Source organism: Lissotriton vulgaris, chromosome 1_1 (assembly GCF_964263255.1).
Source record: "Lissotriton vulgaris chromosome 1_1, aLisVul1.2, whole genome shotgun sequence".
Taxonomy (NCBI): Eukaryota; Metazoa; Chordata; class Amphibia; order Caudata; family Salamandridae; genus Lissotriton; species Lissotriton vulgaris.
In genome coordinates, this window is record NC_141685.1 from 507,608,144 (window position 1) to 507,630,580 (window position 22,437).

Genomic DNA, 22,437 nt, shown 5'->3' on the forward strand with positions numbered 1-22,437 from the left:
AAGATTATGCCACACTTTGGAGGAAGTGGTCATACTCTGGGGTATTACCCTGCACCTCATTGGACAGAAGGGCTCCCCTGTTTGACTCCAGAGAACACTGAATAAATTTGAGAGGTGCAGAGCCTCTCGGATCAGCTGCTTGAAAGTAAGAGAAGAAGGCATGCCAAGCTGGAAACTTGATTTGCAGGCCCTGCATTCTGACGGACTGTTCCTGCTGCATTATCTTGAACTACAGCCCTTTGGATTTCCCTTTCTTCAAGAGGAATAAAGAGTGGACTCCCTGCAAGCTACAGGTTTTCACGGCTCACCCGGACCACCATCTCAATGAATCCCCTGCCTGGAGTGCGTCCAGTGGATTTGTAAGGGTTTTGTCCAGGTGCATTGTGGGAATTGTTTTCCAAAACTTTCAAGAACCATCTTGGAGCTTCCAGACCCCTTGATTGTGTTTTATACCATTTGGACCCTCGAGGAACTTCAGGAACAAGTTCCAGAAGTTTGGAGCAACTTTGGAAAAAAGCTCCATCAGGAGACAACTCTTCCGTGAGCTGCCCTAACCTGCTGGTTGGCCTACTGAAAAGTTCTGTAGGTCAGACTTCCAAGCTCCCTGGAAAGCAAGTTGGTGAACCTTCACTAAATCCGGAGTGGTGAAGAACATCATAGGACCCAGACTCATCCGTGAGCTGCCCTAACCTGCTGGTTGGCCTACTGAAAAGTTCTGTAGGTCAGACTTCCAGAGTTTGATCGGCAGCTCCCTGGAAAGCAAGTCAGTGAACCTTCACTAAATCCGGAGTGGTGAAGAGCATCACAGGACCCCGGCAGAAATCACTCCAGAAAAGTTTCTAAGTCTGAAGATAAAATCTCGAACGAGGCCTACAGAGAGGGGAATCTGAGCAGGGCTGCATCGCAGTCTGCCTGAAACTTTGAGTTTGTCCCAGTCAATCGCGACCAGATGTCCCAAAGTGGCGCCATAGGATTGTAAGTGCTATATAGTGCTATATATTTTAAAAATTCATACCTCTGGTTCCCTAAATTGTATTGTTGTCATTTTAAAGATAAAATTATTTTCTCATTTGATAGATTGGTGTGGGATTTCCATTGTGTGTTGTCTTAATTATTTACTGAATTGGTATTTTTAAATGCTTTACATACCGGTCTCCTAAAATAAGCCTGCCTGCTTACAGCCAAGCTACCAAGGGTTGATCATGGGAATAATTTATTGCGACCTATACTGAGCCCTAGCCCATGTTAGTGGCCTTATTGCCAGCGAAAGATGCATATTTACCACCACTAATAACCCACTTTTCAACACCAGCTTATTAGAAGTGCTTAAAATTAAAATATAACTTCTGAGCAGTTAGCACCAAATATGCACATGGGTGACTACACCTTGATCTAGCTCAAAGAAGGCGTGTGTGTGTGTTGGTGATTGCTTGTCCTCACAGATGTGATGTTGAATAGTAGTTTAGACACAAAAATGGATCTACATTAATCTCCCAGCAAGCCAGAGTTCAATTGGATTGCAAAATTGTGTTATTGTTTAGTTCCAAAACTCTAAAAAGTGCTTGTAAATTTAGGACACTAAAAGCCTGATTAAGAGTTTGGCAGATGGGTTACTCATCACAAACGTGACTGATATCCCATCCACAGTATTACAAGTTACATTTTATTCCATTGGATAAGATGGAACTCGTAATATGATGGGTGGGATATCGGTCATGTTTGTGATGGAAAAATCCATCCCTCAAATTCGTAATCCGACCCTTATGTTGTGGTAGCAGCAATTCGCAAGCACATATAGCTAGTGGTGACATCCGTGTAGTCCATACTTTCACCGTATGTTTACAGTAATTTCATTTGGAGAACAAATTATGCTGTGGTCCATGAGCCACCCATAGGAAATCTGTGCATTCCACAAAGGTAAGTGAGGGCAAGTCAATCGCCTTATTAACAACTATTCCACAGGTGTCCTATCCCTTCTGTCACTGGCTTTGCAGTGTTCTGGAAGGACACTAACTGCCTATTTTGTAGTTGCACCTCCAGGCACATTGCCTCCGCTACCGTCATGCAAAATGCTACTGCTGACAGAGCTGACCACACTTTTGTTTCTTCAATGATTGGTGGCTCTGATGGTCACATGCAGATACGTGGTGCCTATTCCATTTGTGTGTTGCCCTGTTTGCCTAATTCTCTTGTGGCTTTTTCACACATTTGTAGCGAGCTACAGATACTACTGCTAGCTTAATTGTGAACGGAATGTGGAAAATCTCCATTTTGTTTGTTGTTTTGATCTGGATATCACCTCAGGCGACACCACAGTGGAGAAGTGTGGCTCAATGGTTAGAGCGGCAGACCCTGATGCAGAGGTCTAGCCCGGGACCAGGGTTCAATTCCCCGCCTCGGCGGGTCTTGGGCTCAAAAATTCCACGGACCTGTTAATTCTCGCCTCGGTGCCTATTCCAATCATGGAGTCCCACTCTGCAACTCTGGGCAATAGCTTGCTTAATCTCCACAACGGCCCCCCACAACGCTAAGGATGCCTGGCCTCCACCTTGGGGGTGCCCAGGAGTGGACGCCTCACAGGGAAAGCCAGGATCGGTTCAACAGCGGTATTCGCACAAGCGCCTTGAGACCCTTGCGGGTGAGTAGTGCGCTATACAAGTATCAATTTACATTTTACATTTACATGTTTGAAAGTGAGATGTACCACAGTTGTCAGTCTACCTTGGGATCAACATTTTGAACTTTTTCAGGAACGTTGTACAACAGTTTCCTAGCTTCTGGAGGAAATGGTTGCCACTCCTTCCTTAGACACCCTAAAGCATGTCGTTGCTGCAAGAGCAAATGGTCTTCCATAGAATCTGCTCTGCTACCCAGTACAGAACAGGAAGCTTGGAATTATGGTCCAAAATCCATTAAGAACGTTTGGTGACAAGCCAATATTCCATAGAAAAAGTGATTTGTAATTTTCACCAGAATCCAGAGATGGTGTTATTGAGCTATAGTGCATGGTTATGGCTTCACAGTAAAATATGTGGAGAGGATGTGGCCTAACGGCTAGAGCGGTTGACCTGAGCTGAGGAACCGGGTTAGAGTCCCTGCATGGAAGTTCAACATCCTGTGATTCTGGGCAAATCACTTAATCTTCCTTTCCTAACAAAAAATGTGTGTCAGTCTGTAACACAACTGTTGCTCATGTAAAGCATAGGATTCCTTAGAGTCTGGTTCACGCTTTATAAAACTCCCAAACAAAAAAACATGGGTTCCAAACCCATTGCTTTTTTTTAAAGTAAGCTGCAAAACATGGTTACATATAATCTAATTTACAGAAATGATCCTGGAACTGGGCTAGTTCCACTACCGAAACATAGATTGAAACTCCCCTTGCCCGCTGTAGACCCTGTTGGTCTTGGTCTTCCCTCTCTGCAGGGGCGCACCAACTTTTTTCTTACAAGAGGGAGGAATGCCTTTGTAGTGCAAGTGGCTGCCCTCAACTGAACTTTGTTTCATGTATGTACCAAGTTTGCAGAGCCTTAGCATCTTTGGAATCAAAGTATGATGTTGCCTCACAATAAATTTCTTGTATGTTGCTCACCATTCAGTTTGCCTATGTGCATCAAAAAGTAGCGAAGCCAATATGTTCATATTTACTGTGGAATACTCACTCAAAACCTTTAATTGTTCCAAGCTAAAGATCACAAATAGAAATGGTGCAGTCCGAATGGCAACAGGAGAGCATAGCTGTTTAATTAATAAATACAGATGAGTCCTAGCTACATAATTGTGCCAGCGGCAGACTTAAACGAATGCTGTATTACTTTCCTGCAGCAAAACAAACTGCAGTATGATAGACAAGTACACATGTACCTGCATATGTCATACTCCAACACATGGTCAGCAATTCAGTTATAAGTTAAGGAGAGGGTTGACTACCCACCTAAGTAGTAAGTACAATCTTAGTCCGGGTGAAGCACTAAAGTCACTAAATTAGCCTGAGCCCACCCACTCCCTCCCCCATTTGTAGCTATGGCACAGAGCAGACTGGCTTAACTTGGACCATGTGTAAAGTTTATGCACTACCAAAACAGTAATACAGCCAAAACACAACAGAATAAAATTCCAAACCAATTCAGAAAAATAATGAATTTTAATCAAATTAAATGAAACCAAACAAAAAACCAATAAGGGGAACCAGAGAGATGACTTTTTAAAGTTTAAATGAAGAGTGCCAAACAGCATTGCATGTAAACCACAGTCAACTGGTGGCTGTAGACCGGGACCTCAGTGCGATTTGAGGCAGATCGAAATAGAGCAAGATTTGGAAGCAGAAACAAGGTTGTACTCAGTCGGAAGTTTTACATTGGTACTTAGTCTCAAAAATGGATGGCAAAAATTATTTTCTCAACCATCGAGCGCAAAGAGTGAAGTTGGGGGAATATCTATCTCCATCCCTGCCTGTGCAATGTGGGGTCCCTCAGGGGTCGGCTTTGATGCCGACCCTATTTAACATCTACGTGACCCCACTTGCCAGGCTAATTAGATCATATGGGATGGAGATAGTGTCTTACACCGATGACACCCAGATCCTCGTCTCTCTCTCCCAATCAGGTGTCCCGACTGCCGCCAATTTTAGATCTTGTATGGAGGCAGTCGGGCAATGGATGATTTACAATTCATTAAAACTGAACGGAGAGAAGACGGAGGTGATGGTATTTGGAGGGAAAGAGGACGTCTGGTCATCTAGTTGGTGGCCAGACTCTTTAGGAGCTTGCCCCACCCCCACTTCTTCGGCTAAAAATCTAGGGATCATGATTGATCCCGCCCTCAATCTGGACAAACAGGTCAACCGAACCATCTCCACCTGTTGGGGCATCATTCATATTCTCAGGAGGATCAGACACTACCTATCCGTGCAGGCAAGGAAACCGATTACTGTTGCCCTGATTGGCTCCCGGCTGGACTACTGCAATGCGCTGTACGTGGGACTGAATAAGAGTCTACTGCAGCGCTTGCAGGTAGTCCAGAATGCTGCTGCTAGGTTTGTCTTAGACCTCCCCAAACGGGCCTCAGCCACAGCGGCTAGAAAGCTGTTACACTGGCTTCCGGTGGAGGACCGTATTCGCTTCAAGACCCTGTGCATGACCTATAGGGCATTAGCCAAGAACAGTCCCACCGGTATAGGATCCATTTTGTCCCGCTACACCCCGGTTAGGAACCTACGCTCCTCGAGTGGACTTCTTTTGTCAGTCCCTCGAATTAGGAGAACTAGATGGGGGGGGGCGGTAGAGCTTTTTCTACCTAAGCGCCCAAGTGGTGGAACTCCCTCCCACTTGAACTAAGATCCCTACCCACTATCCAGGCCTTTAGAAAGGCCCTGAAGACCCATCTCTTCGTACAGGCCTATGTGTAATGATGACATGATCTGGCTTATGATATATGCTGTTAGGCGCCTTGATGCCTTCGGGTTATTGTTCTGCGCAATATAAATTTTATTCAAATCAAATCGATCAAGATCGAAGGCTGTAGCCCAAGAGGGTTCCATGAAGCCTGATAGCCCCTGGGCGAGGTCTTGGTGAAGCCATTGGGTTTTGTGGAATGCTCAGAGTGGGAGAAATTAAAAAAAATGTTGGTACCTTTTACCTGGTGAAGAAATCTTTTTTTCGCACTTAGCCACTCCATCCAAGCAACGCTGCACTTTGTAGCAGGGGAGTGCTCCACCAGGCCAGAAATAGTCTGTGAGGTTCCGTTGATGAAGATTTGCTGTTTCTCCAGTATTACATCTTTCATAGATTCACATGCTTGTATCTTCCCCGTCGTCATGGTGGGAGTCTCACGGTAACAGAATGACCAAGCAGTATCATAGAGAAGAAAAACTGCATAGAAAATCCCCATAGGGGCTGTACTATTTGGTAACCAGACCATTTCTTTGTTTTGGTCCAAAAGCCAGCCAATCATAATTGCTGCCCTGCCCTCACACTCCCCAGCAGCAGCTTCCTGCCTCAGATTTCCAACCGCCGTCGTGTGAGAAAGGAGTCTCCCTGAGCTCTGCTCAGTTTTCTTCTGTTCCTGTGTGAACTTTTGACCCTTTGGGAATCTTGTTTCCTGCCTTCTACCTTGAGGTATTGTGTGTATTCATATTGCTTATGATGGCTGAAAGCTCTAAGAAGAGGCTGTTCAGGCCATGCAGATCCTGTGGGAAGGCCAGACTCTTCTCTGAGGACCCACATGAGGACTGCCTTTATTGCCTCTACCCTAAACACCTGGTGAAGGACTGTAAGCTTTGTAGGAAATTTTCTGACAAAACTAAGCGTGACAGAGAGGCAAGATTACTGTTATGGCTTCAGAAGAAGAAGGCCACATCAGGCTCAGATTCTGAGGAAGAATCTTCTCACTCCACTCCCAAGAAAAGAAAGGCCTCTGTTTCTGTGGAGAAAGTGGAGTCTAAAAGGAGTAAATCTAGGGAAAAATCGACATCTCTTCCTATTACTCCTCTGGAGAAGCAGTCAAGTCTTAAAGGACCTGGATCTGCACCTTCTACCAGTTCGATGGTTTCTGCTCCTAAGTCTGTGGTGAAAACTTCAGTTCCGTCGACTTCAGCTTCATCTAAGGCTGCGTCGACGACCACGACGTCTACGGCAACGACATCGATGAGTAAGATGTCTCTGTCAGGACCGTCGACGACGACGACTCCGTCGACGACAGGTTCGATGTCACGAATGTCGACGGGGGTCCCGTCGACGAAGGTCCCGTCGACGAAGGTCCCGTCGACGAAGGTCCCGTCGACGACAGGTTCGATGTCACGAATGTCGACGGGGGTCCCGTCGACGAAGGTCCCGTCGACGAAGGTCCCGTCGACGAAGGTCCCGTCGACGACAGTCCCGTCGACGAAGGGTCCGTCGACGAAGGGTCCGTCGACGAAGGTCCCGTCGACGAAGGTCTCGTCGACGGTGGTTCCGTCGACGATGGCCCCGTCGACGATGGTCCCGTCGACGATGATCCCGTCGACGGTGGTTCCGTCGACGAAAATCTTACTTTCAACGGCTAAAGCTTACAGTTCTCCTCAATCGAAGACCATGATCTCCATCCGCTCTTTTCAATCGACAAGAGGTTCGGCTACCATCAGTAAGTCCGCGGAGTTCACCTCTTGGACAAAGATTTCTCCATTGCCGCCATCATCGCTGTTGGAGCAGGATTCGGAGGGAGAGGAGTCCTCAGGTGCCGCCTACAGCCCTTCTCAGCTTCAGATAAAAAGCCAAGATACGGATGAGGAGGAAAGTTTTTCCTTCAAGGACAGGCCACAATCTGCCAGATATGAATCATTCCAGGAATCTGGTGATTATGAAGATGAAGATCAGCACGAGGACTCACGGGAGGAAGAACGTCAAGAGACAGTTTCTATACCCCTCACCCTTGTGTCTGATCTTAGATTGATGCTAAACGACTACTATCGTCGCTTCCCAGAGGCGAATTCATCACAACCAGTTGCGCACACGCCTCCCACGCAAACACCTAAAAAAGCACCTGCCCCTCAAGATCAAGGGGTTAAATCTCCGCAGGTGGTTACTATTAGGGACGACCTAACGGACTCCGATGACGATGAAGAGCCCGAAGACGGAGAGCTAGTTCATGATGCCTCGGGGAAGGAATGGGACGAATACGTTTTGCCTTCAGCTGCATCACCTGAACCACTCAAATCTACCTCCCCTCCTCAAGATATCGGAGGCTTCCATGATATCATGGAAAGGGCGGCCAAGAGATTCAATCTGGATGTGGACGTACAAGAGACGGATTGTTTCTTGTACGATTTCAAGGATGATAACAAAAAGTCACTTCGCTCAATACCTATTATCCCGCATTTATGGGAGGAGGGCCTCAAGATTCTAAAAACACCAGCTTCTATAGCGGTTTCGGTTCCACGAATTGAAAAGAAATACAGAGCTCCAGAATCTACGGCAGCCTGCCTCATTGGTCATCCCAGACCGGAATCGGTTGTGACACAGGCGGCGCAAAGAAATTCTAAAAACCCGGTGGCTACTTCCCTAGTACCACCAGACAAGGAAGGGAGGAGAATGGATGGAGCAGGTAAGAGGTTTGCGGTCATGGCAGCCTCTACCATTAAAGCGGCAAATGCGATGGCTCTGCTTGGCCGTTACAACAGGCAGATATGGTCAGATCTGGCTCCCATCCTGTCGGCGCTTCCAGAGGATCGAAAGGAAGAAGCGGCAGCCCTTCTTAAAGAAGGAGCAAAATCAGCGGCTGAGTCTATCGACATCGCCATGGATGTTTCGTCTTTAGCCTTCAGACAAATGGCCGGGGCGGTCTCGCTTCGCAGACAGGGCTGGCTCAAGGCGACTTCTTTTCGGCCAGAAGTGCAGGCGAAGATTGTCGATATGCCCTTTGACGGTGAGAACCTGTTTGGGAAACATATCGATGAGGCATTGCAAGGCATAAAGTCGGATACGGATACGGCTAGAGCGCTGGCATCTCTTCAGCAGGGAAAGTTTCAGTCCTTTCGGAAGAGGGGTTCAAGAGGACAATTTAATCAACGATCCTCTTTTCAATCCAACCGATATCAACCGTACAGTCAGCAGGGATATCGTCAGTTTAACACCAACAACCAGTACAAATCCTCTAACTCCTCTTACCAACAACAGTCCAGAGGTAAATCCAACGCCAGGGGGAAAAATCAGCAGTCTAATAGACGGCAATGAATTCAGGCAGGCGCTCCCCACACTACCGATCCCGGACAACGACCACTATCTGTCTCAATACTACACCAACTGGATGTCCATAACATCGGACAAATGGGTCCTGGATGTCATCAGCAGGGGCCACACACTGGAATTTGTGGAGATACCACCGGACCACCCTCCAGTACTCAGGCTCAACCATCATCGCACAGAAATGCAGAAGGAAGTTCTCTCGCTTCTACAAAAGGGAGCCATAGAGGAAGTACCACAGCATCTCAGAGGGAGAGGCTTCTATTCACATTTCTTCCTCATCAAAAAGAAACAGGCCCAGAAATGGAGACAGGTATTGGACCTGAGGGATCTCAATCATTACATAAAAAAGATATCCTTCAGAATGTTGTCGTTGCAAGAGATCTTACTCATGTTAAAGGACGAAGACTACTTGGCGTCCTTGGATCTCATGGATGCGTACTTCCATATTCCCATCCATCGGAAGCACAGGAAGTATTTGAGGTTTGTTGTGGAGAGTCGCCACTTCCAGTTCAAAGTCCTGCCATTCGGACTCAAATCAGCCCCGAGGGTATTCACCAAATGCATGGCCCCGGTGGCGGCCCACTTAAGACTGCAAGGGCATTACATTTACCCATACCTGGACGACTGGCTGGTGACAGGTCCATCTTTCAGAGACGCAGCAGAAGCTCTACAGAGCTGCATCCGGTTGTTTCAGCGTTTAGGTCTGAGAACCAACTTAGAGAAGTCCTCGCTGACTCCGGCCCAGGGCATTTAGTTCCTAGGGGCATGGATATGCACCAGAACGGGGAAAGCCTACCCTTCCGAAGATCGGATGAGAAAAATCAGGGGGCTGACGGCTTCTCTTCAAGCAAAAAAGTCCACTTCCGTGAGGATTTACAAGTCCATGTTGGGGATGATGTCATCCTGCATCCCGTTGGTACCAAACTGTCGTCTGCGAATGAGACCTTTGCAGGAACACCTCGACGAGCAGTGGGTACAGGCCAGTGGAACCTTCGAGGATCGCATTACCATCACGACCCGTATGAAGGTGGCCATGTCATGGTGGAAGATCCTAAAAAACCTGAACCAGGGACTGAGCTTCATTCATCGAGATCACGACTTCGTGATGACGACGGACGCTTCGCTGAAAGGATGGGGCGCGCATCTTCAAGAGCTGGAAATTCAGGGCCTTTGGTCCGATTGGGAAGCTCAGCTTCACATAAACATGTTGGAGCTCAAGGCGGTGTTCCTAGGGCTTCAAGCATTCCTTCCCAGAATACGTCAGTCGTCAGTACTTATCCAAACAGACAGCACCACGACCATGTTTTACCTGCTGAAACAGGGCGGGACGAGATCCAAACAGCTGTCGACACTGGCGCAAAGGATCTGGAAATGGCTCATAACCAACGAAATCTCGATCCAAGTCCAGCATATACAAGGAGTCCTCAACACTCGGGCGGACGCCCTGAGCCGCACTCCCAATGCGACACACGAGTGGGAACTTCACGGCACTCAAATTCGCATTCTGTTCCAAAGGTGGGGCACTCCCACATTAGATTTGTTCGCGACTCAAAGCAATTCAAAGTGCACTCACTTTGCATCAAGGTACCGTCAACAGGGATCCATAGGAAATGCATTCCTCATGGACTGGACAGGAAGGTTTGCATACGCGTTCCCTCCATTCCCGTTGATACCGCGCATCCTGCGCAAGATGAGACTGGAACCATGCCGGATCATAATGATTGCACCAGCCTGGCCAAGACAGGCGTGGTTTTCAGACCTCCTTCAATTGTCGAGGGGCGACAAGATCCAGCTCCCGACATTTCAAGACCTCATCTCCATGGAGAAAGGGCAGATTCTGCATCCGGATCTACACTCTCTAAAGTTGTCCGCATGGAACCTCACGAGCGTGAATTTCAGAATCTAGATATTTCGCAAGAGTGCAGGCATATTCTCTCACAAGCGAGAGCTGTATCAACGAACAAAACATATACAGCGAAATGGACACGTTTCTGCCACTGGTGCAACAGACAAAACTTGCATCCTTTTGAGGTTCAGCCTGAAGGTATCCTGCCTTACCTACTTTTACTATCAAAGTCAGGCCTTTCGCATGCTTCAGTCAAAGTGCACTTAGCAGCAATATCACGATTCAGGCGAAAGCCAAACGAACCATCTCTCTGGTCATCCAGAGTAATAAAGGAATTTATCAAGGGACTCTTTAGAGTCTTCCCACCCATCCAACGACCACCTGTGCCGTGGCACCTCAATACAGTTCTATCGCAGCTTATGAGGCCACCCTTTGAGCCCATACATAAGACAGACTTGCAGTTCCTGTCATGGAAAACAGCCCTCCTTCTCGCCTTAACATCTGCAAGGAGGGTTAGCGAAATCCAGGCCTTTTCAGTGGAGGAACCCTTCTTACAATTCCGTCAGGACAGGGTTATATTGAGAACTAATCCTACCTTTATTCCCAAGGTGGCGACGTCTTTTCACCTCAACGAACCCATTATTTTACCTACTTTCTTCAGCAAGCCCTCATCGGAAGCAGAAAGAGCCTTACACTCTCTAGACATTTCAAGATGCCTAAAGTTCTACATTGAGAGGACAAAACCGTTCCGCAAGTCCAAGCAATTGTTCATTGCATTTGAAGGGCAGAGAAAAGGTCTTCCATTGTCGAGACTGAGTATTGCTAGATGGATATCCTCAGCTATCCTGAAATGTCATGACAAAGCGGGGAAGCCGCTATGTTCTAAAGTGCATGCACATTCAACGAGGAAGATGGCAACCTCGATGGCCTTGTTCGCAGGAGTGGCACTACCAGATATCTGCAGAGCAGCAACGTGGAAGAGTGTGCACTCATTTACAAGACACTACTGTCTAGACACTGCGTGGAAGGAGGACACGGCAGTGGGTCAGGCTGTTCTGAAGCGTCTATTCCAGTAAGGTATGGCCTAATGGCATATTGTTTTTTGCTATGCAGTACTTTGATGTGTAATTACATGCATTTATTGTATTGCGGATGTTTTTTTCATAGCTACTATTATGTCATTGCTGTGCGGCAGAGCTTCCTTCTAGGTTCTGTCCTGGAAACGCTACGGATATGGTGAGCACTGCTTACTACTCTGATACAAGCATGTGAATCTATGAAAGATGTAATACTGGAGAAGGAATTAGTTACTTACCTGTACACTATAGTTCTCCAGTATTATCTTTCATAGATTCACATGCGCCCGCCCGCCTCCCCGTTTCTCAGGCAGATCTTGTTCTCGGAATTTATCCTTGTCTCTCACTCGGGGACGGAAATCTGAGGCAGGAAGCTGCTGCTGGGGAGTGTGAGGGCAGGGCAGCAATTATGATTGGCTGGCTTTTGGACCAAAACAAAGAAATGGTCTGGTTACCAAATAGTACAGCCCCTATGGGGATTTTCTATGCAGTTTTTCTTCTCTATGATACTGCTTGGTCATTCTGTTACCGTGAGACTCCCACCATGACGACGGGGAAGATACAAGCATGTGAATCTATGAAAGATAATACTGGAGAACTATAGTGTACAGGTAAGTAACTAATTCCTTAAAGAAATCTCAGAGGAAGAAACTTGTATTTTCAGCCCTGAGACCACGCACCTTGTTCGGATCTGATTGTTAAAATCTTTAGGGCTCCAAAGACCCCCGGAGGACCAGGACAAACCTATATTCCAGACTCTTAGGATTGGTAGAAGTCCAGAATGGACTGCCAAAGGATCTGACCGGACTGGCCTGTTAAGATCATCAAGGGTTCTCACTTGGGTACCTTTTGTCCAACTTCTTTGTGATCACCTCAGTGCCCTGTATGCTTCCCTTTATGTAAAGACTAGGGATTCATATAGAAATGTATCACAAGGCCTTACACACCATCTTGGGTGTCATTCTTATTCATGGGTCTAGCTCACTCTCCAGAGAACACACGTGTGGAAAGTGGGTTCTCTTCATTAACAGAGATTACTTATTGGGGTGGTGGAATATGAGATCCAATAGTTTAAAAATGGCACCATCCTAAATTATTCCCTTTAATGTTGGAAGGGCTCTTGGTAGAAGGTTACATTATTATTTCTGGTGCCTAGGGGTGCTATTTGCCCCTGTATCTGCTTGGTCAACATGTGTGTCCTTACTGGACTCTTTTCTATGGTCCTTGGCTTTCCTGAGGCCCAAGATCCCTGGCATCCATGCTCATAGACCCAATTATGCATGTCCACTAGCAATTCTTCACCTTTTTCAGCTTGTTGGTGTCTCTAAGGTACATGAACACAGAGTTAAAAATAAAACGCTTATAGATCAAATAAGACCCAACAAGGTAAAATATGTATATTTAGGTCATGTGCCAATGCCTTGTTAAATGTGTGGTAAATCATTGTAAACCACTGCAAATCATTTGGAGGTGAGTAAAAAGGCATGCCTCATCCATTCATTCCATTTTATCCTAATGTAAATTCAGAAGGGCCCCATGGATGAAATTGCGAAGGGGAACCTTATTGTAAACTCTATTGAAAAAGGAAGCTTGGTTAGCAAAGGGTTTTCAGTGAATAAAGGAGTAATACAGCCTTAGTCCACCTGGGTGGGATGTGTGCTAAATATGACCCACACTTTCTTCGTCAAAGGATCTATCCCCACTTTCGTACCTATAGTCATGCAATTGGTTCATTTGATAGTTCAGTCTGTGGTTAGGAAGGACGCAGATGAGTCCAGACCACTTTTTGCCTCTCATTCCCCCAGTCCTAGCCGTAGGAATCATATGTTCTATACAGGTAGATGTCCAGCCAGACATCCAAGGGTTCCAGGATTTCAGGAACCGCACTTGGGGTCATGAGTCACTGCAGCAAAGGCCATACGCTGGGTCCAGGGCAGGTCCTGATGGAACTGTTCGCCTGGGCAGTTTTAGGGAAGGCCTCTCATAGGTTGTGTGGAGTACTTACCTTTTGTTTTGGATTCAAGCAGAGAAGTTTAAAGGCATGGGCAAAGTGGGTTCTGTCACAGGGCCTCAGCCTTTCAGGGGCCCCCTGATAGAACCAGTTCTGTTCTACAAAGACTTGACCTGATGGCCTTTGAATAATTCTTCAACAGATTGTTTTCTATACTGTTTCTCTTGAATTTGTTTATTGATGTGAGTGGTGTGTGAAAGTCTATAATAGACATCTTGCAGAGAAATCTTGTGTTTTATGTTGCATGCAGCCTCCATAAAAAAAAAATTAAGTCAAAAAAGGACTTAATCTCTGTGGCACTCTCCCATTTCTCACATATGATTTGCCGTAATATTAGTGAGCTGCTGCTGTTACAATTTAAAAACACACATCACTATACATCAATATATTAGATGCAAGAACTTTTGAATTTGGACGAGTGTGCCGGTCTACTGTCAGTGACCTGCCAAAGAGTGCATGAAAGAGCTGAAACAATCATAAATTCAAAACTGCTCTGACAGGGCCCCCCCCAATGCAATTGGCCAAGGCCCCCAAAATCCTTAAGATGTCCCTGGGTTCAAAAGAGAGAAGGTCCAGTCCTTCAGGACTCTTAAGTCTCAGTCATCAGGTTCAGTCCTCTTCTGATCTTCCTCTGGTCCAGTAGTGTTCTGAGAAGGTACTGGGTATGCAACATTCATGTCTGGCACCGGCTTGTGGTTGGTGGGTGACTTCTGTCTCGTCTTTAACCAATGGAGTAAAAGTTGCCAGGGCTTTCCCTACCCACATTGCAGCATTTCCTGTAGCCCCTATTGCAAATAACACCACTGTGCCCCCTCTGGCTAAACCCAAGATGAAACCCTTCTCTTGTGCAGAGCCTGTCTGCCCACTCCAGAGGCGTGACCAAGGAATTATAAGCTCCTCCTATGGGGTAGCTTTGAACCTGTTCTGGGATGCCAGAGGGAATAAAAGAAGGGACCTATCCAGGTATCATCTAACATCTGTTTTACAGGGGAGGCTCCTTTGTATTATATTAAGATCCTGGGCAGCATCCAAATGGTCACCCTGTCAGAGGAACAAAACACCTCCCCACACCCATGCTTTTGTTTTTGCTCTGGGAGAAGTTTCACAGCTCATTCTGGGCTTGAGGACTGCAGCTGGAGGCTGATGCAAATACACCTCCAGAGGCTTTAGTCTGGGCAAGGGAAACTTTCTAGAAGTACCATATTTATTAAAAAGCTTTCGTTACCAGCTAATTGGGCTTTTAATGCAGATTACCAACATTTTTGAATGAAGTCTCTACCAGTTTCCTAACCAAAGATAGAATTTTAAATTTAATAGTGCATGTCAGTATTTCGGTATTGATAGCTGACCTTGCTACAGTGCAAAGAGCTTTTAGGTGCTAGTCAACGCAAGGAAATGTTTAACATTAACAAACATTTTTTACATGGCATACTTTTAAATGCCATGCTCCTATGGGCACTAAGGCCTATTTAGGGGTGACTTATAAATATTTACAAGGGCATTATTGACCTACCAAGATTTGTTTTGACTTGTTGAATTGCAGTTTTTACACTTCAACAGTCAGGCTACAATGGTAGGGCTAAAGCTATGTTTTTACAGTCACTGTAGACAATGGCACAATTGGTGCTGCAGTCCATTAGTGACATTTATCTTGCTGACCCTAGGTACACCAGGTACCAAATACTAGGGACTTGTAAGTAGGTTAAATATGTTTATTGGAAGTCTTCCAATTCATCCATTTTAAAAGGGAGAGTACAGTCCCTTTACCACTGGTTAATGTGTGGAGTGCCCAGCGTTAAGGATATGAGAAAAATCTGGGGGTACACTACGGAAAGGATTATCACTTCCTACACCTCACCAGAAGACAGTTTGAGACATGGGACAAGCATAATGATGCAAATGATTGTTTAACATTGCTGTACCTAGCCCTAAAATGGGATTTTACTCCCCTTTTGGACTCCGGGCTCTCCAAGGGTAGTGATAGACAACGGTAAAGGAGTCCCTTTTAAATTTACTTTGTCAAGTGTTTTAATGCAAGTGGCCACCATAATGGCACTATATATACACACACTAGTAAATATATATTTATGCTTGCGGAGCTTGGTTATTTCTTTCCCACAAAGTCTCTTGTTTTTTTTAAACATTGTTTTTTGTCAAGTGAAGTATTCTATTTCACATGTGTTGGGCTCTGCCTTTAGTTACATGGGCCACAACTCTTGTGAAGGCCTCTTAGATAAGCTTCTTGGGTCACAGCACTTTTAGAGCCCTGATTTTTAATATCTCTCTGGCACTGGAAGTACTTTAACAGAATGTGCTGCAGTTCATCACTGATGAAGAGTAGTGTAACATTGACACCAAAAAAAGTAGAAATTTCTCCATGTTGTTCTTACTAGCAGATTGGCAGCCACTGATATCTTTGCCCCTGTACTCGAAACACTTATCTTGACAGAGCTGGTTTTGGTGACGTATTAACTTATACTGAAGGGTGCAGTTCGTATTCCTTAGCAAATCCTAAAAATGAGGTTCCTACTTTATTGAGATCAGCAATGGGCAAGATTGCTGTGAAGTGGCACAGGTGGCATTTGTATCTTGCCACAAAATAGGAGATGGACCTGCAGATGAGGGTACAAGCGTGTGTATGCACGAATTCCCTTCTGGAATAGAAGATACTGGTTCAAACTTTATTCTGGTGCATAGCCGAAGAACTGTGTGTTTCCAAGTGCTCTGTTAATACTGCTCTCAGGATGGAGGTATGCTGGTGAAGATGTCTGGTGATGAATGGTGCAACAACAGTAAGCTTGTAAAGGTGGATCTAACCCGGTTGCCACAGAAAAGGTCTTGGATGGAAAGGAAGGGGCATGCGGTTTGAATACTCCTATTGTTGACCATGAGGCAATAGTATTGCCTAACTAGAAGTACGTGTCATCGTATGCTAGATGTATTTTTCGTGTTTGCCACGTGGTCTTTTCCCACTAGTTTTCATTGTGTTTTCACTTACATTGTGTGACACATTCACACTAGATGAGCACAAAACATAGTCACTAAGGGCACCCACTATATATTTGGGTGCATTGATCTAGGCAAGAAGCTGCATGTAATTACTAGCCTGTATGGCCTGCCAGCTTGTCCGGTGGGCAGCAGTCATTTTTAATGCATATCTTTACTTCTTATTTTACAGATATGGAGTATCATTAAGTAACCATATGTATTTTGTGTATACACATTAGGTGTGCACGTCACTGTATCCTCATTATAGGATTAATTGGGAGTGGTACGCACTGGGCTGGACCTCGAGTAGTCCTGATAAAGAGCTTGTAGAGGACAGCTCGAAACATGTTGACACAGACGCAGTTCTAGGGAAAACAAACTCATTAAGGTCCCGTTTTTCCCAGGTATTACCCCATAATTTTAACTATACCAGCTAGGGGTAGGAATAAAATAGTAGCTCACTAGTTAGTTATTTTTAAGATTTATTTGCCTTCCACTCCACATCACTGCACCTCACTTAGTCCATTACTACGTGCTCCTACGTAGTCTGCAGGTTGTAGCATGCCTCAATCCGTAGAGGATTGAGAGGAACCCCAATGATGATGCATGCCACCTGGTGGAAACCCTGGTGGGTGAGGGGGCCTCTAGAAATTCTTTTTTTCTAGTAAGGTGATCACAATAGACAAATGTCAATGTAATAGCTCCATAAATATTAGTCTAATGTTTGCACAAAGTGTTTAGTACATGTGTGCACAGACTATTCTCAATCAAGAAGTTAAATTCATCCTTTTCGAGCCTGTACATAGGAGCTCATTTTAAAGTCCTAAATACCGCCTCCACAGACATTCGCACACCCTTAAAAATCGTACAAAGTTCAAATTTGTCTTTTCCCACGAGTTTAGGAATGCACCGATGCCTACATTTTGTGACTTGCTTTAGAGCAATCTCCGGAAGTCGGCAAAAATGACATCTTCGTGTAAAAAAAAAAATGCAAATATATCCTGTTAAATTGTGTGGTTTACAATCCAGAATGGCCTCCACAGAAGATTTGCTTGCTAAAAGCACCCGTTATCAAATGTGTCCAGGTGAGGAAATATATATTTCATCATATAGAAGTGGTGGTCAATATTTGCATTTTTTGCTGTTTGAGATGCTTCCTATTAGTGATTAAAAAATGGAACGAAAATCACAAGTGAGCCCAGAAAACTATAAATTTCTAAATGTCACACATTGAATTAAGTGATGGACAACTTGTGTGGACTGTGTTCAATCACAAAATTCTCATTAAATTCACAAGAACGCTTGCATCCTTGTCTGAGGTTTGCCTGAGGACCTTATAGTGATGAATGGCTAATGTATGAAAGCGCACTGAGAAACAGAAGATTAGCCGGCAATTTATCCTTGGCTTGCAATAGTTTTTCATTGCGTACCTTCCATGCATTAAATGACCATGGCAAATATATTGAATTGATATTGTACGTCGAGGAAAGCTCGCTATTTTCAGTTGTACCAAATAGTCTGATCTCAGGAATATGTGGCATTTGTATCTCTCAAGCTTGGAATAACCATGATGCCGTATTTTTGTTGACATTCACTTTTACTAATATTGCTAAACGTTCATGAATATTGAGCGATATTAGAAAACTTCATGTCATGTACATACCTCACATGCGTGAGAAATGGCTTAAAACAGCATGGCAAGTTGTTTACTATGTAGTGTTTCCTAGAAATGTGGCAAGTGGATTGAATGCCCAGCATCCACAGCACCCCACCGATGCATTGATCCTAACCCTTCATTGCATTAAATGCTCTGCTAATGCCAAACTATGGTTAAGAAAACATTTATTTATTTCTGTATACCGTATAAGAGAGAACATGGATGCAAATATCCCTTAGCATCCCTCATATTCCTGTATCATAATTCAACATGTATTCCACATAAGTGATGGACTTAAGAGCCACAACCATGTTATTTAAGTGCCATAAAGTCTCCTTTCCAATGGTTCCCACCTATACCATGGCTGCGGTGGTTTCTTTAAGTCCTCATTTTGCCACCAAGTACATCCGAAACGGATGGTGCTTAGCAGGTTTTCCTCACCGGTGAGGGAAGGTGATGACCCCCAATCAGACCCTTCAGTTGAGGGGGAAGGATGTTTGTGATTTGTCCTCTGGTATAGATGGGGGGCTTTTGCCATTCACTCCATGCCAGACAGGTGTCAGTTGGGAAAAATCCTGCATGGGGAACTGGAATATTGCTTCAATCGCAAAGCAGTAGTCCTTCTCCCGGAGGGTGAGTACCGACTCACTCACACTGAATGCTGTCCTCCATTCCCCAAGCATAGGAGAGAGGCAGTTGGAGCCTGCAGAAGGTGAGTAGGGTTGTGTGCTAGTGAGACCTATCTTCTATGAAAATCACTGGCTCTAATGTGCTTTCCTTGCCTCAGGAGGGCAGATCAAGGGTAACCACTTCAGATCCGCCCACCGACTTTCCCAAGGATTGGAAAGGTTGTTTTCAGTGGAGCAAACATCAGCCCTGTGCTATGAGTGCAGGGGCTAAATCCCTCTCCTTGGAAATTGTAGTTCTGGCATCATGCCCAAGAAGGGATCGTTTCAGTGAAGATGTAGTTGTAAAGGTGAGAATGTTTCCCTTTGGAACAATATCTTTGCCATCTTTGACAATCTCATCATAGTAGTGCTGCAAGATCTGATGCAGCCATACTGTTTGTCTGCTGCTTCCAGATTGCTACAGGAGCTTCTGGTTAGGGATGTTAATGATGCCGACGTAGATTGTATGCCAAGTGTAATTGGAAAAAAAACAATATAACACTCTTGGCACTGAAACAGTTCTGCTTCTAGCCACAGGATTGCGGGAAGGAGTGTTGGAAGAGCCTCCTGGTATGAGCGCCATAGCATTTTTTTCAGACAGGCGCTAGGATGTTGAAATTTCATCTTCTCACTTTTTATTTGTCTACATGCTGAATGAAATTGAATAAAAAAAAGAATGGAAAAATGCTATTGGCAGGCAAACTGGATTGCCACTGGATTTCTGATTGGCTTGTAGGAGACAATTCAAATGGACCTACCTAACAAAGACCTATTATGATTGGTTTGAAGGGCATGTAAACCCTTTTTTGGAGTACCGTTCTGTCAGGACATCCGATACTCCACTTTGTGAACTACCCACAACTTTTGCGTGTGCTAGAAGTTGCATAGTGGTCTGTGGATGACTGTTAAATTACTACTTGCAGCTCACTTCCTTTTTTTTTTTGTAATTGTCAAATGTACAAATGTAGGCAGAACCAGATCCCAGTGTACATCAGTGTAATAAAAATGCCTACCAATAATTGCAACATAGTGCTGATGACATGACCTCATCATCCTCCGCACTGGTGAAGTTAACAATACATAGAGAGTGAAACTAATAGTTGAGGTCATCTACACAATTGAGATGATTGTTTCTCATGGAGACTGAAAGAGAATTGAATGTTTCTGGGAAACGAAATTCAAGAAGATAAAAAAACATGTAACCTTTTCCCCTATCCTCTCGTGGCCAGTCAGTGGAAAGGAGTGTGATTTGATACCCACTAACAGATTGTTTCCAGTCGCCATCCTTCAAAATAAAGTGTATTTGTAGTTTTTTTGTGAATGCATCTCTGAAGGAAAAACATACTATTAGCAATATTTTTATCAGATGTAGTTGAACCTCTTGCATGCGGCGCACATTTTTGCACTGTGCGGGCGGTTTGAATAGTGGGTGGGATTCGGACCGCCCCCGGACGCCCTCCGCACATGCCCACCGTAACGGAGGCCGTCCAAAGCATGCAAGGGGTTAAGATGACCGATGCATACATTTAATTGTACATAACGAACACTCTCACTTTTCAGCGTTCTAATATGACATTTATTCTAGTCTGCTGCCAAAGGATGTACTACTTGTTAAAGGCCCTGAACCCTAGATGTAGGCCCATCCCACAGACAGGGCAAATATCGAGTGAGAGAGGGCCTTTAACATCCAGTATAGCCCAAGTCCGAGGGCTATAATGCTATGAGCACATTCCAACCACTATGGGTAAATGGTTTCTAAATAGCGAGAAACTAAGACCAGCATTGGAATGTTGGAGCAGAAGGTCTATACTGACAGTTATTGCCCCAGAAACTCTTCTTTATATTCAGCGGAGCTTTCCACATTCCAACGTAGTAATATATGTGAACGCATTGAAATTTTTTCTAAAAGTGATAAACCTCATATTTGGTCACAAACTACATTGTTTCTTATTATAAAATAGCTTTCAAATAATATAGCTAGTTGAAAATTTGTAAGGTGAGCAGTTTTTGTTGGGAAATACTCGGAATACAGTATCATATTTTCCTGAAGAATGTTTCCATTCAAGCAGGGATTCTAGACCTATTCATATTTTTTTTTGCTATTCTGCACTCCTTCCTGATCTGCCTGAAAATTCATGTATTTATTACTAAAGTAATAAAGGTAACTCCTTAATTGTTTCTTGATTTTCCCGACTTGGCCAATGTCCACCTTACATTTGGGCTCAGAACCAGGTCTAAGTACAGTTTGTCCATAGGCAGTGATCTAGGGACCTTCTGTCAGAACGTTTGATATTAGTCCACTGATCTCACTCCATCCTGTTGATCGTTCACAGTTTCGTCATATTTAGGATCTTGCGGAGTAGTAAGCATACTTGCTACTCTGCATAACATTTTTTAATAAGTGGTGCTATGACTAATATACATTGTTTGGGCACATTGATGCCCGATCTATAGTTAAACCTAAACTATCCAAGTCACAGCGCTGAAATGAGTAATTCTTTGTTTCACTAACACATGTTTGCATTCGAACTTCAAGTGTATTCAGCTCTTCCCCCCCCCCCCCCCAAGAGTTCTTAAATTCAAATTATTTTCTATCTTTCTCAGGTCATGCAAGCACAGTTTGCACAGGATAACAATCCAGATGCACAAACACTTCAAAAATTGGCAGAAAGAACAGGTTTAAGCAGACGTGTGATACAGGTAATTGTATGGGAGGTGCATCTTCCAAATTCATTCTAAATACATTTAGATGTACACAAAATATCATGTTGATACTGTGGATAAACTTTCTTTTTCTGTTTCAAACTAAGGACTCTCTAATGTTATGACTGTTGCTTGAAATATACAGTATATACAATTAATTTGTACAGAGCAACTTAACTACAGTACAGTGCACCTATGTTGCACAGTGCCTTAATTCCAAAGTTGTGTTTTAAATGCAATGTCCACTTCCTGGCCTTGCAAATATTATTACTCTTGTGTTGATAAACTACAGGAAAGCATTATCCCTGTAAGTGATGGTAGTTTTCAAATTCTAATGCTTTAGACCGCTCTGTGGGCCTCCCTCCTGTGCATTTGACCATTGTCCTACAACATACTTATTCATGATATTTTCTCTTTACAAAATCGGCATCGCTATTCCTGTGATATAATTTCTGTCTTAACGAGAGGACCTACTTCCACCCCCAAAACCTATTTGATCTTCCATTGTTTATTTTACTTTATTGCAAGGGGGACGTGGTTGTAGTTTCCTGCTGTTGATCCAGTCAGTCAGTTTAAGCTAATATTGGGAATTTCCACTATGTCGCTTAATGGATGGTTAGCTAGAATCGTGACCAGTTAAATACAGAAGTGCAGTTTTTCTGTATACTGAATTTACTTTTCAGGGTTCGCAGACTGCTTGAAGGTAGCTAAGGCTCAGTACAGGCTTGGAATGACTAGTAAGACTTTGCGAGTAGGGTGCCCCATCTG

At 44.5% G+C, this 22,437-nt stretch overlaps 1 protein-coding gene across 3 annotated transcripts in view; it reads left to right on the forward strand.

Annotated features, from left to right (window-relative positions):
* LHX8 (LIM homeobox 8) overlaps positions 1-22,437 on the forward strand; it is a 172,541-nt gene that overhangs the window by 113,991 nt on the left and 36,113 nt on the right. For all 3 annotated transcript variants that reach the window (XM_086936281.1, XM_086936287.1, XM_086936283.1), the window contains one exon: positions 21,571-21,666. In XM_086936281.1, coding sequence (XP_086792407.1) covers positions 21,571-21,666 — 96 coding nt within the window. The remainder of the gene's footprint in view (positions 1-21,570; positions 21,667-22,437) is intronic.